Source organism: Diceros bicornis, chromosome 17 (assembly GCF_020826845.1).
Source record: "Diceros bicornis minor isolate mBicDic1 chromosome 17, mDicBic1.mat.cur, whole genome shotgun sequence".
Classification (NCBI taxonomy): domain Eukaryota; kingdom Metazoa; phylum Chordata; class Mammalia; order Perissodactyla; family Rhinocerotidae; genus Diceros; species Diceros bicornis.
The window spans coordinates 23586808-23600711 of record NC_080756.1 but is presented as its reverse complement, the minus strand read 5'-3'; the positions used below and the strand labels follow the sequence as shown (position 1 = coordinate 23600711).

At 36.8% G+C, this 13904-nt stretch overlaps 1 protein-coding gene across 1 annotated transcript in view; it reads left to right on the top strand.

Annotated features, from left to right (window-relative positions):
• Nucleotides 1–13904, top strand: part of ARID2 (AT-rich interaction domain 2) — a 156074-nt gene that overhangs the window by 140239 nt on the left and 1931 nt on the right. Inside the window, exons 17-20 of the mRNA XM_058558442.1 lie at nt 882–1020; nt 1113–1195; nt 3481–3604; nt 3698–3789. Coding sequence (XP_058414425.1) covers nt 882–1020; nt 1113–1195; nt 3481–3604; nt 3698–3789 — 438 coding nt within the window. The remainder of the gene's footprint in view (nt 1–881; nt 1021–1112; nt 1196–3480; nt 3605–3697; nt 3790–13904) is intronic.

The window sequence follows — 13904 nt, the reverse complement described above, 5'->3', positions numbered from 1 at the left end:
CCATCCTCCTCCACTTTATATGGGACGCCGCCACAGCGTGGCCTGCCAAAGCAGTGCATCAGTGCGCGCCCGGGAGCCGAACCAGCGAACCCCCGGGCCGCCGCAGCGGAACGCGCGCACCCAACCGCTTGCGCCACGGGGCCGGCCCCCGTGACTTCTTAAACACGGACAGACATACGAAATGTGAATTCAACTAAAAAGCCAGACTTACCAAAATTTGTTGCCTTTAGATTGTTAGATTGAATATGCTAGAATTTATTATATGTAATATGAAATCTAGTAAATGCTTGAGTAGCTTCTAAAAGTACAGTAGAGTATGGTATTTGTTTATAAGTTAATGTTATATTGTGTTTTAAAATATTTCATTTACTTTCAAGAATTTCTCATCTGACCTTCACTGAAGGTCAGGAATTGAGAATGAAACATATTAAACTTAAAACAAATTATCAAAAGTGTTCAGTGCAGTTGAATGATTTGACTTGGAAATATAAGCAGAGAAATTTTCAAAATATTCTTTGAGGGCCGGCCCCGTGGCTTGGTGGTTAAGTGCGCGCGCTCCGCCGCTGGCGGCCGGGGTTAGGATCCCGGGCGTGCACTGACGCGCTGCTTCTCCGGCCGTGCTGGGGCCGGGTCCCACGTGCAGCAACTGGAAGGATGTACAGCTATGACATACAACTATCTACTGGGGCTTTGGGGGAAAAAATAAATAAATAAAATTACAAAATATTCTTTGAAGTGAAATGAACTTGAGATTTGCTTGCACCATTTTGCTTAATATTTCTGTTTATTGATCTGGAACTTTTGTGTTAGGAGAGCAGGTTTTGTATTTTAAAAGATATATCCAAGTGTCAGAAAATTTCTACTACTTTTATTTTTTGTAGGTGGTTTCAGACACCCTCACAGGTTTTCTACCATGCAGCGACTGAACATGGAGGAAAAGATGTATATCCAGGGCAATGTCTTTGGGAAGGTTGTGAGCCTTTTCAGCGACAGAGGTTTTCTTTTATTACCCATTTACAGGTACACTTTCTTAATACTATTTGGTCAGTAACTCCTCTGGTCGTGTTAAAGATCTTGACGCATATTCTTTTACTTCCTCTTTCTCAAAAAAGGATAAGCACTGTTCAAAGGATGCCCTGCTTGCAGGATTAAAACAAGATGAACCAGGACAAGCAGGAAGTCAAAAATCTACCAAGTAAGGAACATTACTTTACTTCTATACCTACACAAAGAAAAATCAGGACACTAGGCAAAACATGTTAACAATGAAAGGCAACTTAGCATATCGGGAGACAGGAAACCTGGGTTCTGGTCCAGCTTTACCATTAGCTGGCTGTGTGATCCTATTCAAATTGCCTAAATTCTCTAGGCATCACTTTTCATATTGGCCGGACCACATGGTCTGTAAGTAGCTTGTAGCTCTAACATTTTGATTCTACTTTGTAGAGAAGTCACTGGAAGTAATGATAGATGATATATGAGAAATACTTTGTAAACTGGAAATGTATAAATGGTTCTTCTTTGAGAGAGTATTGGAACATGTATTTGATAATGGCAAAGAGATTTCTTCTCACAACTACTGCTCCGAGGGGAGGCCACGGTAGCATGTGAGGGTCCTGTATAAGAGTATAAATGTCACATTTACCATATGGTGACTCATTTACCTATTATTTCATGAACACATACTTGTAATGCATGTAATCAAGTTCTGAGTTGGTTGTAGATTCCTGTAAGATCCTATTAGATTTACAGAGTCTCCTGTTCTATTTCTAACTGAGGACTTTAGTTGTAGATTCTGTGACCTATATAATATTTTTAACTCTCAAAATGTGAAAATAAATTAATTTGTCACCATTTATTGAGATACTGTTATGTACTGGGCATTGTGCCAGACATAGGGAATTTTACGACTAAGATGTAGTCTGTAACCTCACAGAGCTGAAATTCTAGAAGGAGAACTAGAAGTGGGAATGCAGAAGCTGCTTGCATGCTTTATTCATTCCATTACTATTTAGTGAGCATCTGTTATGTGCTAGGCATAGCATGAGGTATAACATGAGATGCATATGACCAAGGTACATTTTGCCGTTCTTAAGTGTCTGGAGATCCAGTGAGAGGTATATGTAATTCTTACTGTACAGCGTACGAAGTACTAAAATGAAGATATGCACAAGACGCTGTGAGAGCCCACCTCAGTCAGTCTAGGAGACCAGGGAAGGCTTTCTGGTTGAAAGTGCATCCACACTGGGACCCAAGGAATGAGGAGTGAAGAGCAAGGGGTCTCCTAAGCCATGATCACGAGTTTGGATTTTATCCTAAAGGCAATGAAAAGTCATTTTTCTGCCAAATATCTTTATCTATAATTTTCACTGTATTTAATTTGTAGCTTATAAGAATATATTGGACTATATTTGGTTTTGCTCCAGTTCGGAGGAAGAGATATTTAGTATATCAGTTGCAATCAATCAGAAATCTTTGTCACATACATAGAATCTAATAACCGTTTATATGTAAATATCTGTAGACATCTATATATAGATATAGATATAAACTGGTTTACAATTTAAAGATTGCTTTTACGTTATTTAGTATTCAGAATTAGTTTACTTATGTAAAAAAAGTGCCAGAAATATCCCCACTTTACAGATGTGAAACCTGAAGCACAGAGGGGCAAACTGAAATATTCAAAGTCACGCAGGTAGTTACAGTGTCAGAAAGAGATAAGGTTCCTCACATGCGAGTCAGTGCTCTTTCCACCGTTGCCTCGTCAGAATACAACAGAAATTGATGCAGTTTTTCTGCTTGGCCAAGGAAATCTAGAGTAGTTTGAATCTGATTTTATATAAAATTTGTCTCTGCAGTTCCTCCATTCTATATCTTTCATAAAGGACAGCAGAACTATACTGAAAGGATTGATTGAAATTATTCATAATGATGAAAAATAAGATTAGATAACAAAATAACAGTTTGAAATGTAGTATTTAGCATGATTTCATATTATTATCATATTAAGTTATCTTTTCCTGGGTGACCTATACCTGTACCAAAACATTCTTACATAATATTATTTTTCTTTTAGGTACCCTTTAGCAAAAATAATTTGCAACTCAAATTGTAGACTATTTAGTTCTTCACATTGCATTCAAAAATGGGAACTCCGCAACTTTGATACTGTTTATTTATTTTGATTGCATGTTTACCAACACAGTAACTTTAAAGATGGACTACACGGGAACATCTGTTGTTTGCTTTAAAATTGATAGATTGGAAAATAAAATACTTGAAACTGCACCTTAATACTCAGAGCCTTTGCCAAGGCTGACACAAAGAATAAACATTAATGCTAGACCATGGAAACTTTTATTCATCCTGTATCCAAAGTTTCAAAGTAAACACCTTAGGGGTTGGCAAGTTGGTCATCATTGTCAGTCTGTCTGCAGCATCCTGTTAACAGTCTCTTTCTTTCTCTGATCGTTTTAGGCAGCCAGCTGTAGGGGGCACAAGCTCTACTCCGAGAGCACAGAAGGCCATTGTGAATCATCCCAGTGCTGCCCTTATGGCTCTTAGGAGAGGATCAAGAAACCTTGTCTTTCGAGATTTTACAGTAAGCAAGCCTTGAAAGCCTTATCTGTAAAGTTGTGAGCACTGTATGATTTAGATCTTTATTCTTTTTCTTTTCTTTTCCATTCTTTTTAAGGATGAAAAAGAGGGACCAATAACTAAACACATCCGACTAACAGCTGCCTTAATATTAAAAAATATTGGTAAATATTCGGAATGTGGTCGCAGGTGAGTAATCTGTTTTCCATAGCCAAAGTGAATTTAGATTATTTACTTTTACATAGAAATTAATAGGATTAGATATCTGTATTTTATTCAGTGTTTTTCTTATCAGTTTTGTGAATATGTCCAAAAGCTTATCCCAAGGTCAAGGCATCATGATCTCTTAAAAGCTGAAAGAGTAGAGAGAAGCTGAAACAACCAAAACGTTTTCTAACTTGTTTTATTAGGTTAATTTTCTTGCTAGCCATAGATTTTAGAGCAAAAAGTAGATCTACTAAAGAGAAAACTTAGGAGTTTACTGAGGGGAAAGATGAATTGGTCATTTGAATCGTGTGGAATTAGAATGGAATTCAGTTTGATAATTGGCATTTTAATGAAACCATCAAACTCATAGATATTACTAAGATTCACTATAACACTCTGAAGTTTTAAAAGTTACTTTCTTTTTTTTTTTTTAATTTTATTTATTTTTTCCCCCAAAGCCCCAGTAGATAGTTGTATATCACAGCTGCACCTCCTTCTAGTTGCTGCATGTGGGACGTGGCCCCAGCATGGCGGGAGAAGCGGTGCGTCGGTGCGCACCCGGGATCCGAACCCCGGGCCGCCAGCAGCGGAGCGCGTGCACTTAACCGCTAAGCCATGGGGCTGGCCCTAAAAGTTACTTTCTAATGGCCTTAAGCAAGCAAGAGAAAACTCAGAATTTTGTAGATCTATAGAAACTAGAAACGATAACTAATCCTTGAGAGAGCAGATATGGAATGTCCTGTTGATGCCTTTTGGACCTTGTCTCCCTTGAAGCTTGAAGCTAATTTTCTAGTGTTCCTCCTACATCTTCAACTGACCCATCTCAGGCTCCTTCGTTGAGAAGTTATCGTCTGAGGCATCTTTCCTTCCAGATAGTGACTTTCTCTCTGAGTCTCTCCCCTCACATACTGTTAATCCCATCTCCTAAATATATCTTGAATCTACCTTAGTTCTCCTCCCCACATTTCACCTTGTGTTACCTAACACAATTTTATGATAATTCTTGCAATAACCTTCCAGTTGGATTTTCCAAGCATAGAAACAGTGGTATCAATTACAAAAGAAAAAAAAGCCGTGAATTTGATATATCAAATTTTAAAACTTCTGCAAATTAAAGATGAATAAAACTTAAAACTAAAATTAAAAAAAGTATTTGCAGTGACAAAAGTTACTATATTTAGTGTATCAAGTTTTCTCAGAGATGAATAAAAAAATTCTTAACACAAAAAAATAATCAAAGTTTTTCAGAAAAAAAGAAATGTGAAGGTTTAGTAACCATACGAGAAGATCAGCGTCTCCCTGCTTCATTCATAACGTGGTTGCTTCCTCCCTTTCTCACTGTATTTCCCTCCCCACCCCTCTTTTTGGTTCGTAGCCTACCTTTCAATTTCAGCCGGACTAAACCACATGCGGATTCCTAATCATGCTAGGCTCTCTCAAGTCGCACTTTTGTTTTGTACCTTTGTGCCAATTCTCATACTGTTCTCCATGCCTGGAATGCCTTCTCCCTGTGTTGTTGGCCTACTGACTGTCTGAAACCCTTCAAGAGTCAGCTCAGACATTAGCTTCTGTGTGCCTCCTTTCCTATACTGTGTTCCCCTTCCCCACCGACTTGGTTCTGCTCTCTTTTTATAACGTCTATTATACAACATTTAATCTTATTGTTTTGTAAATAGCTTTTATATGGCTTTTTTCCTCTACTGACCTGTGTGCAGACTTTCTCTGATTAATCTTTGTTACCTGAACACCTAGCACAGTGCACAAATACATCATAGATAATCTCCACTTCCTATTCATCCTTCAAGATTCAGCCCTGGGGTTACCTCTTCCTCTCCTGACATCTTCCTCACTACCCTACCCCTGACCTAGGTTGCAGGAGATACTCTTTTCCACCCTACACATTGCATCTCACCTTAGATGGTGAGATCTTTGAAAGCAAGGATTGAATATTTTTCATTTTAGTGTCTTCAGTGCCTAGCACGGTGTTGGGAATGTAATAGTGATTCAGTAAGTATTTGATTGACAGAAAGATGGAAGGAAAGAAGTCTCACAAATTCATTTTTTCCTAGAATCTTGATCTGGAATTTGTGAAGACGATTGGAATTCTAAAAGTAATTTTATAACTTTTTCCTCACATTCAAACTGCACATTCTTAGGCTTACAGAAAAGCCACTTTGGCTAGGTCTGATCTATTTTAATGAGCCAAAAGTTTTCATTTTACTGTTTTTGTTTTGTTGTTGATTTTGTTATTTTATTTAACTCTAAACCTTCCAGATGTCTTCTGGCATCTTCAGTTCCTATGATCTTAGAATAATAAGAAGCGAAAGAATTAAAACAGTCCATTAAATTCTTCCCATTCACCCTCCCAGTTGAGGTTGAAATCCCCAGATAGACCCTCTATTGACTATCTCCAGTGGTGGAGAGTTTCACTTGAGCAAGAATACTGACAGAGAATCTAGTAAAACCCCCACATATGTGAAGAAGAGAGTGTAGGAAATCAGATAGCTGCAAAAGATAATTCTCTGTTGATATTTCTCATCTCTGGTGGAATAAGTTACAGGGTGTGATTTTTTAGACTAAAGCAAGTTCTGTTTACAATAAGAAAATTGCAGGTCAATAGGAAGATATATAGAAATTTACCTTCATTCTTTACAGTATACTGAGCAATATGAAATGTCAGCCTTTTTTAAATTTGAAATTAAGAATCTGATTGTTTGAATAATATAAAATGTTTAAATGCAGTGAATCTCCATTCTGATTAAACTTGAGCTGTGGAGAATTGCAATATATTTCTCCTCCTTTTGATGTATATATCTTTTATCAGTGTAATAAATGGGTCTTATTTAAAAATCAAATGGTATTTTTCTATACGCTAATAATGAACACTCCAAAAAAGAAATTAAGTAAACAGTTCCACTTAAAATAAATCAAAAGAATAAAATACTTAGGAATCATATTAACCAAGGAGGTAGAAGACTTGTACACTGAAACTTATAAAACATTGCTGAAGGAAATTAAAGAAGACATAAAAAAATGGAAAGACATCCTTTGTTCATGAATTGGAAGACTTAATGTAGTTAAAATGTCAGTACTACCCAAAGCAATCTACAGATTCATTGCAACCCCTATTGAAATCGCAGTGACATTTTCTGCAGAAACAGAAAGATCCATTCTAAAATTTATAAGGAATCTCAAGGGACCCTGAATAGGTCCCTATCTTGAAAGGGAAAACTATCTTGAAAAAGAAGGACAAAGTTGGAGCACTCACTCTTCCTGATTTCAAAATTTACTACAAAGCTACAGTAAGCAAAACAGTGTGGTACTGGCATAAAGACAGACATATCAACCAATGGAACAGAATAGAGCCCAGACATAAGTTCTCCCAGATATATAGTCAAATGATTTTCACTAAGGGTGCCAATTGTCCACTCAATGAGGAAAAGACAATCTTTTCAACAAATAGAGTTGGGAAAATTGGATATTCACATGCAAAAGAATGAAGTTGAACCCTTACCTAACACTGTGTACAAAAATTAACTCGAAATGGATCAAAGACCAAAAAGTAAGAAGAAAACATAGGGGAAAAGCTTTATGGCATTGGATTTGGCAGTGATTTCTTGGATATGACACCAAAGGTACAGGCAACAAAAGAAAAAATAAACAAATTGAACTACATCAGAATTAGAAACTTGTGCATCAAAGGATACTATCAACAGAATAAAAAGGCAACCCACAGAATGGGAGAAAATCATTGCAAATCACGTATCTGATAAAGAGGTTACTATCCAGAACATATAAAGAACTCCTAAAAGTAACTTCAAAAAACAAACCAACCAAATCAAAAATGGGCAAAGGACTGGAATAGACAAAAAAGATAAACAAATGGCCGATAAGCACATGAGAAAAGATGCCCAATATTACTAATCATTAGGGAAATGCAAATCAAAGCCAAAATGAGATACCATTTCATACTCATGAGGATGGCTGTTATTTAAAAAAACAAAAAACAGAAAACTAAGTGTTGACACGGATGTGGAGTAATTGGAAGCTGTGTTGCATTGCTGATGGAAATATAAAATGGTGCAGCCACTGTGGAAAATGGTATGGCAGTTCCTCCAAAAGTTAGACATAGGATTACCATTTGATCCAGCAATTCTGCTTCTGGGGTATATACACAAAAGGATTGAAAGCAGGAAGTTGACAGATACTTGTGCACCATTGTTCATAGCAGCATTATTCAAAAATCAAAGTCAAAAAGTCAATAAGTCAAAAAGTGAAAGCAACCCAAGTGTCCATCAATAGATGAATGGATAGCTAAAATATAGTGTATATGTACACAATGGAATATAATTCAGCCTTAAAAAAGAATGAAATTCTGATGCATGCTGTAACATGGATGAATCTTGAGGATATTATGCTAAGTGAAATAAGCCAGACACAAAAGGTCAAATGTTGTATGATTCCACTTATATGAGGTATCTAGAAGAATCAAATACATGGAGACAGAAAGTAGAGCAGTGTTTACCAAGAGCTTGGGGGAGGGAGAGAATGGAGAGTTATTGTTTAATGGGACACAGTTTGGTTATTGGATGATGAAAAAGTTCTGGAGATGGATGGTGGTGATGGTTGCACAACTGTGTGAATGTAGTTAATGCCACTGAGCTGTATGCTTAAAAATGGTTAAAAGAGGGCTGGCCCCTGGCTTAGCACCGACGCACCGCTTCTCCGGCCATGCTGAGGCCGCGTCCCACATACAGCAACTAGAAGGATGTGCAGCTATGACACACAACTATCTACTGGGGCTTTGGGGGGAAAATAAATAAATAAATCTTTAAAAAAAAAATGGTTAAAAGAGTAAATTTTGTATTATGTATATTTTACCACAATTTAAAACTAAAAAGAACAACAACAAAAGAGGGATTTGGGGAAAGATGGGGAGTGATTGCTAATGGGTATTTGTTTTTTGGGGGGATGATGAAAATATTCTGAAATTGATTGTGGTGATGGTTGCACAATTCTATGAATATACTAAAAACCACTGAATTGTACCCTTTAAATGGGTGAATCATATGGTATAGGAATTAAATCTCAACGAAGCTGTTAATAAAAAAGAAATTTTAAAAAATTAAATGTACTAAAAAATTTATAACAAAATGTAGTAGTTCCCTACTTCACCTCTTGACGCCCCTCCAAGGGGGAGCTTTCAACAGTTTGAGCTAATTTTTTGATATTTGCCTCCATATTTCTAAATAATAAGCTTATGTTACTATTTCTTGATTTACCCGTTTTACACATTACCTGTTGACTCTCTTTCTAAAGAATTGAATACTCTTAAAACTTCTCTTCCTGGGGCCGGTCTGGTGGCATAGTAGCTAAGTTCGTGAGCTCTGCTTTGGTGGCCCGGGGTTTGCAGGTTCAGATCCCAGGTGCGGACCTACACACCGCTTATCAAGCCATGCTGTGGCAGGCGTCCCACATATAAAGTAGAAGAAGATGGGCACGGATGTTAGCTCAGGGCCAATCTTCCTAGGAGGAAAAAAAGAACTTCCTCCCTCTTTTCCTTTCCTTATAATATTGTTACATCCCAACTTTTTATTAAATCTTAAATCAGATATTGTTGTCAGATTGACGGTGAGCCCAGTGCCACTATTATTACATTTTTCTTTCTCTCTGTTTTTTAGGGGTTAATGATTGCCTTGCTTTTTGTTTAGCTTTTTATGGGCCTAATGCTGATTTTTTTTCCATATATTTCCATCAGTATCTTTCAAGCCTATATATAACCTATTCAAATGCTCAAACACAGTTGTTAAACCTCTATCAGTTTTACGTTTCCCCTTGGAAACTGCCCTTTGCAGTCTAGACAGCTTGCTTTCTAGGCCTAGTTCTTGGGAACACAGCCATTCTTGGGAATTCCTTGTGTGTTGAATTGCACCTACTTCCTTTACTTGATTTACTCCCTCATTATGCTAAAGCACATCCTCCAATTATTTTAAGACCCTACATGTCTGAAAATGTCTTTAGTCTACCCTTACTCTTGATAGTTTGGCTAGATAAAGAATTCTAGATTGAAAAAGCATTTTCCTTTAAAAATCTGAGAGCAATTGCTCTCATGTCTTCTAGCATGCAGCTGTGCTACTGAGAAGTCCAGAGACATTCTGGTTCCCATTCCTTTGCATATGATCTGTTTTTCCCCCTATGGAAGCTCTTAGGATCTTTTTTTTTACCTTCTGATATTCTGAAGTTTCATGATGGTATGTCTTGGTGTGAGTTTTGTTGTTGTTGTCATTGAAGTGGGCATTTCATTTCAGTGGTTCCTTTCAGTCAAGAGATTCACGTCCTTCAGTAATGGGAAATTTTCTTGAATGTTTCCTTTCATAATACCCTGCTATCCATTGTCTCTAGTCCCCATTTTTTGAACTTCTATTTTTTGGATGCTAAACCCTCGTAGATTGATTCTCTAATTTTCTTTTCTCTCTTAGCTTTCATTTTATTTGTTTAATCTATTTTCTGGGAATTTCCTTGACTTTATCATCAGATCTATTGAATTTTTACTTCAGCTTTCCTACTTTAATTTCTAAGAGCTCTTTCTGAGTCGCCAGTTGTTCCTGTTTTATCACATCCTGTTCATGTGTTGAATGCTGTGCCTGAGTACTCTCTCTGAGGGTATTGATGCTGGTATTTTAGAAGTTGCTTCTGCTCCTGGTGTAGCTACTGATTCCTCGAAATTCCTCGAATATCTGAGGATTTTGGGCTTCATTTTATATTTTAAAAATAAAATGCCAGGGCCGGCCCGGTGGCACAAGCGGTTAAGTGCATGTGCTCTGCTGCGGTGGCCCGGGGTTCGCTGGTTCGGATCCCAGGCACGCACCGACGCACTGCTTGGCAAGCCATGCTATGGCGGCGTCCCATATAAAGTGGAGGAAGATGGGCACGGATGTTAGCCCAGGGCCAGTCTTCCTCAGCAAAAAAAAAAAGGAGGATTGGCAGATCTTAGCACAGGGCTGACCTTCCTCACACACAAAAAAAATAAATAAATAAAGATAAATAAATTTAAAAAATGCCTGCAAGCTAGTTGGAAGCTCTGGGTGCATGATCTCCACTTGTCACTGGAGATTGCCATTTTAGGGTGACCCGTGATGAACCAATTTGTGTATTAGGAGCGCCTCAAATGTCAATCTCTGTAGAGAGATTGTTTCTCCAGGGAAGAATCTCTGATTTTCTTGCCTTTGGAGGAGAGTCAATGTGAGGTCCAGCATTCTGGAAACAGAACGGGGGAGGTGGACCAGGAGGCTCTCAGTGTGTTAAGTATGTTCACTGTCACCCGATCCTGTTTTTTGTCCCATTGACCCTCACTCCCTAACCTTCACTGTGTCTGTGTCTCTGTAAATCCTGCCTTTCAGATTGAGGTTCTGGTTCTCCAGAAAATAAATTTCTTTTACTCATTTTGGTACTAGTTGGGGAGGGAAAGGAGATAAACTTGTGTTCAAACTGCAGTGTTTCCCTAGAAGCTGATTTGTGTCTTAAATTGTTTTTGCTAATGCTACTTAGTACAAATTATTTTTCTTTATAAAGTGCGTTAAAGTGACACAATGTTTATCCTTTGTTAAACATATCAAAAAAATAAAGGAACTTTTGAAATTTGAAATTGAAAGAATATCATTTTATGCAACAAAACAGAAATATTTTGTTTTTTATCTAGTGAGTGCTTATTTAATTTTTTAAAATCCCCCAATATAAAAGATATTACTTTAAATCAAAAATGAAATTGTTACTTTAAAATCATCCTGGTGATTTAAATTTAGTCTTTTTAGTTTTATCCAGGAAACTTAAAAATAAAAGAAAGAATACTTTTTAACATGTGACTGTTTATCAGTTTGGAAAATATTGTATGGTTTTATTTGTTCAGTTTTTGAAACTAAAGGCTTTTTTCTTTGTCAAAACGTTCATTGGTTATAAGGGGGAATAATTTGATTTCACTTTGTAAGTTATTTTTAAATCAAGTTGTCAAGTTTTTTATGACTATTATTTTCTTTTCCAAAAAAAAAAAAAAAATTAGAAATTTCATAGCTCATTTTAAAATTTGTTAAATAAACTTTTGGTAAACCATGCCTTAAAAAAAAGTATAAAAAACAGAAGTGTCAAGCTCATTGAGTTATCACAAAGTGAACCACCCCATCACCAACCATCCAAGTTAAGAAACAGAGCGAGACCAGTGCCACAGCCCATCCCCTTCTGTGGACCGCCAACCTGATCTGTAACAGCATAGATTAATACTGCCTGATTTTGAATTTTATATAAGTAGAATCATACAGTGTATCTTCTCTTGTGATTTTTTTTTCCTACTCAGCCTTGTTTATGAGATTCATTAGTGTTGTTGCATGTAGCAGTACTGTTCTATTATTGCAGTATAGAATTCTGTTGTATAGACTCAGATTGATTGTTTCCATTCTACTTTTGATGGGCATATGGGTTGTTTCCAATTTGGGGCTTTTAAGAATAATGCTGCTATGGACATTCTATACATGTTTTTTTGGCCATTTATGTACAATATTTCTATTGAGCTTTTACAAAGGATTGGTGATTCATATGATATTACAACTTGAGTACATGGGGCCAAACAATTCCAAAGAGGTCTTGTCAATTTACACTCCTTCCAGCAATGTATGAGAGAGTCTCAGTTGCTCCACAGACTTGCCAACATTTGGAAGTGTAATTTCAATATTTAATTTTAGCCATTCTTTTGGGTGTGTGGAGTATCTACTTAACGGAAACTACATAAAAGCAAATATCCAAATAGCCAAAAAACATATGAACAGATGCCCAACTCCTTAGTCATCAACCTCAAATTTTTTTTTAATAGTTATTATACTTCTTTGCTTTGTTTTGCTATGGTAAAAATGACTACAGTCCCTGCATGTTAAATTTTGGCTTTGAATTTCTCTGCCTTTTCCCATAGACTGCTTCCTTGCAGTGTGTTCATTCAAAATGTAGAAGTCTTCATCTCCTTCCTTTTCTCCTTTAGTTCTTTTTACCCAGGACTGTTTTAATGGAAGGCACTGAAGTTCTTGGGTAATCTCATGCTGGTTGGGTTTTTTTACATAACATTTAATGTGAAAATTTTCACACATAAGACAAACTTGAATTAATTTTGCAGTGAACACTCATATACCACCCACCTTGCTTTTACCATTGATATTGTACTATACTTTCTCCATCACATATCTATCCATCCTTCCACTTCTGGCTTATTTCCCACTTTTCTTCTCAACTCTCGGTATCACTCTTTTCTTTGCTGGACCATGCACACTTTTCTAATCTCTTCTTTATATACACAGCTGCATCAATATTGTAATTTGGGGTATAGAAAATTTCTTTTTAAGTTTATAAATTTTTAAAAAACAGCTTCTTTTATGGGATAATGTGGCATTCAGGTGATCGTTAACCTAAATGTCGCCTGGTTTCACTTAATGAAGAGAAAGAAATTTTCATCATACCTAGAATATAATTTTTAGTTTCAAGCCATCTTTTAAAAGCAAGCATTTTGTTCCTCTCCAGCTGTTTGCTGACATGATCTGAATTTTTATTTAATTCTCTTTTATTATGGCAAGGATACTTAACATGAGATCTACCCTCTTAACAAATTTTTCAGTGTACGATACATTATTGTTGACTATAGGTACAATGTTATACAGCAGATCTTTACAGCTTATTCATCTTGCTTAACTGAAACTTTATGCCTGTTGATTAGTAATTCCTCATTTTCACCTCCCCCCAGCCCTTGGCAAGCACCATTTCACTCTTTGATTCTATGAATTAGTCTATTTTAGAGACATGATCTGAATTTTCTAGAAGCATGAATGAAGATGAATACGAGATTATGCTGGCAGTCTCCTGTATTTAGGAAGGTTCCATGGAGAAAAGTCAAATGGTCAGATGAAGTTGCCTGATTCTGCCACTAGAAAAGCATGGGCAGAAAGTCATTTGGCTAGAAAGTCATTTCAGTTTGGGATGCCTCAAATTGGCCTCAGTTTACTCTTCTGTAAATTGAACAGGTTAACCTAGTTGTTTCCCAGGTTCCTCCTTCTCTTCCTGCAATG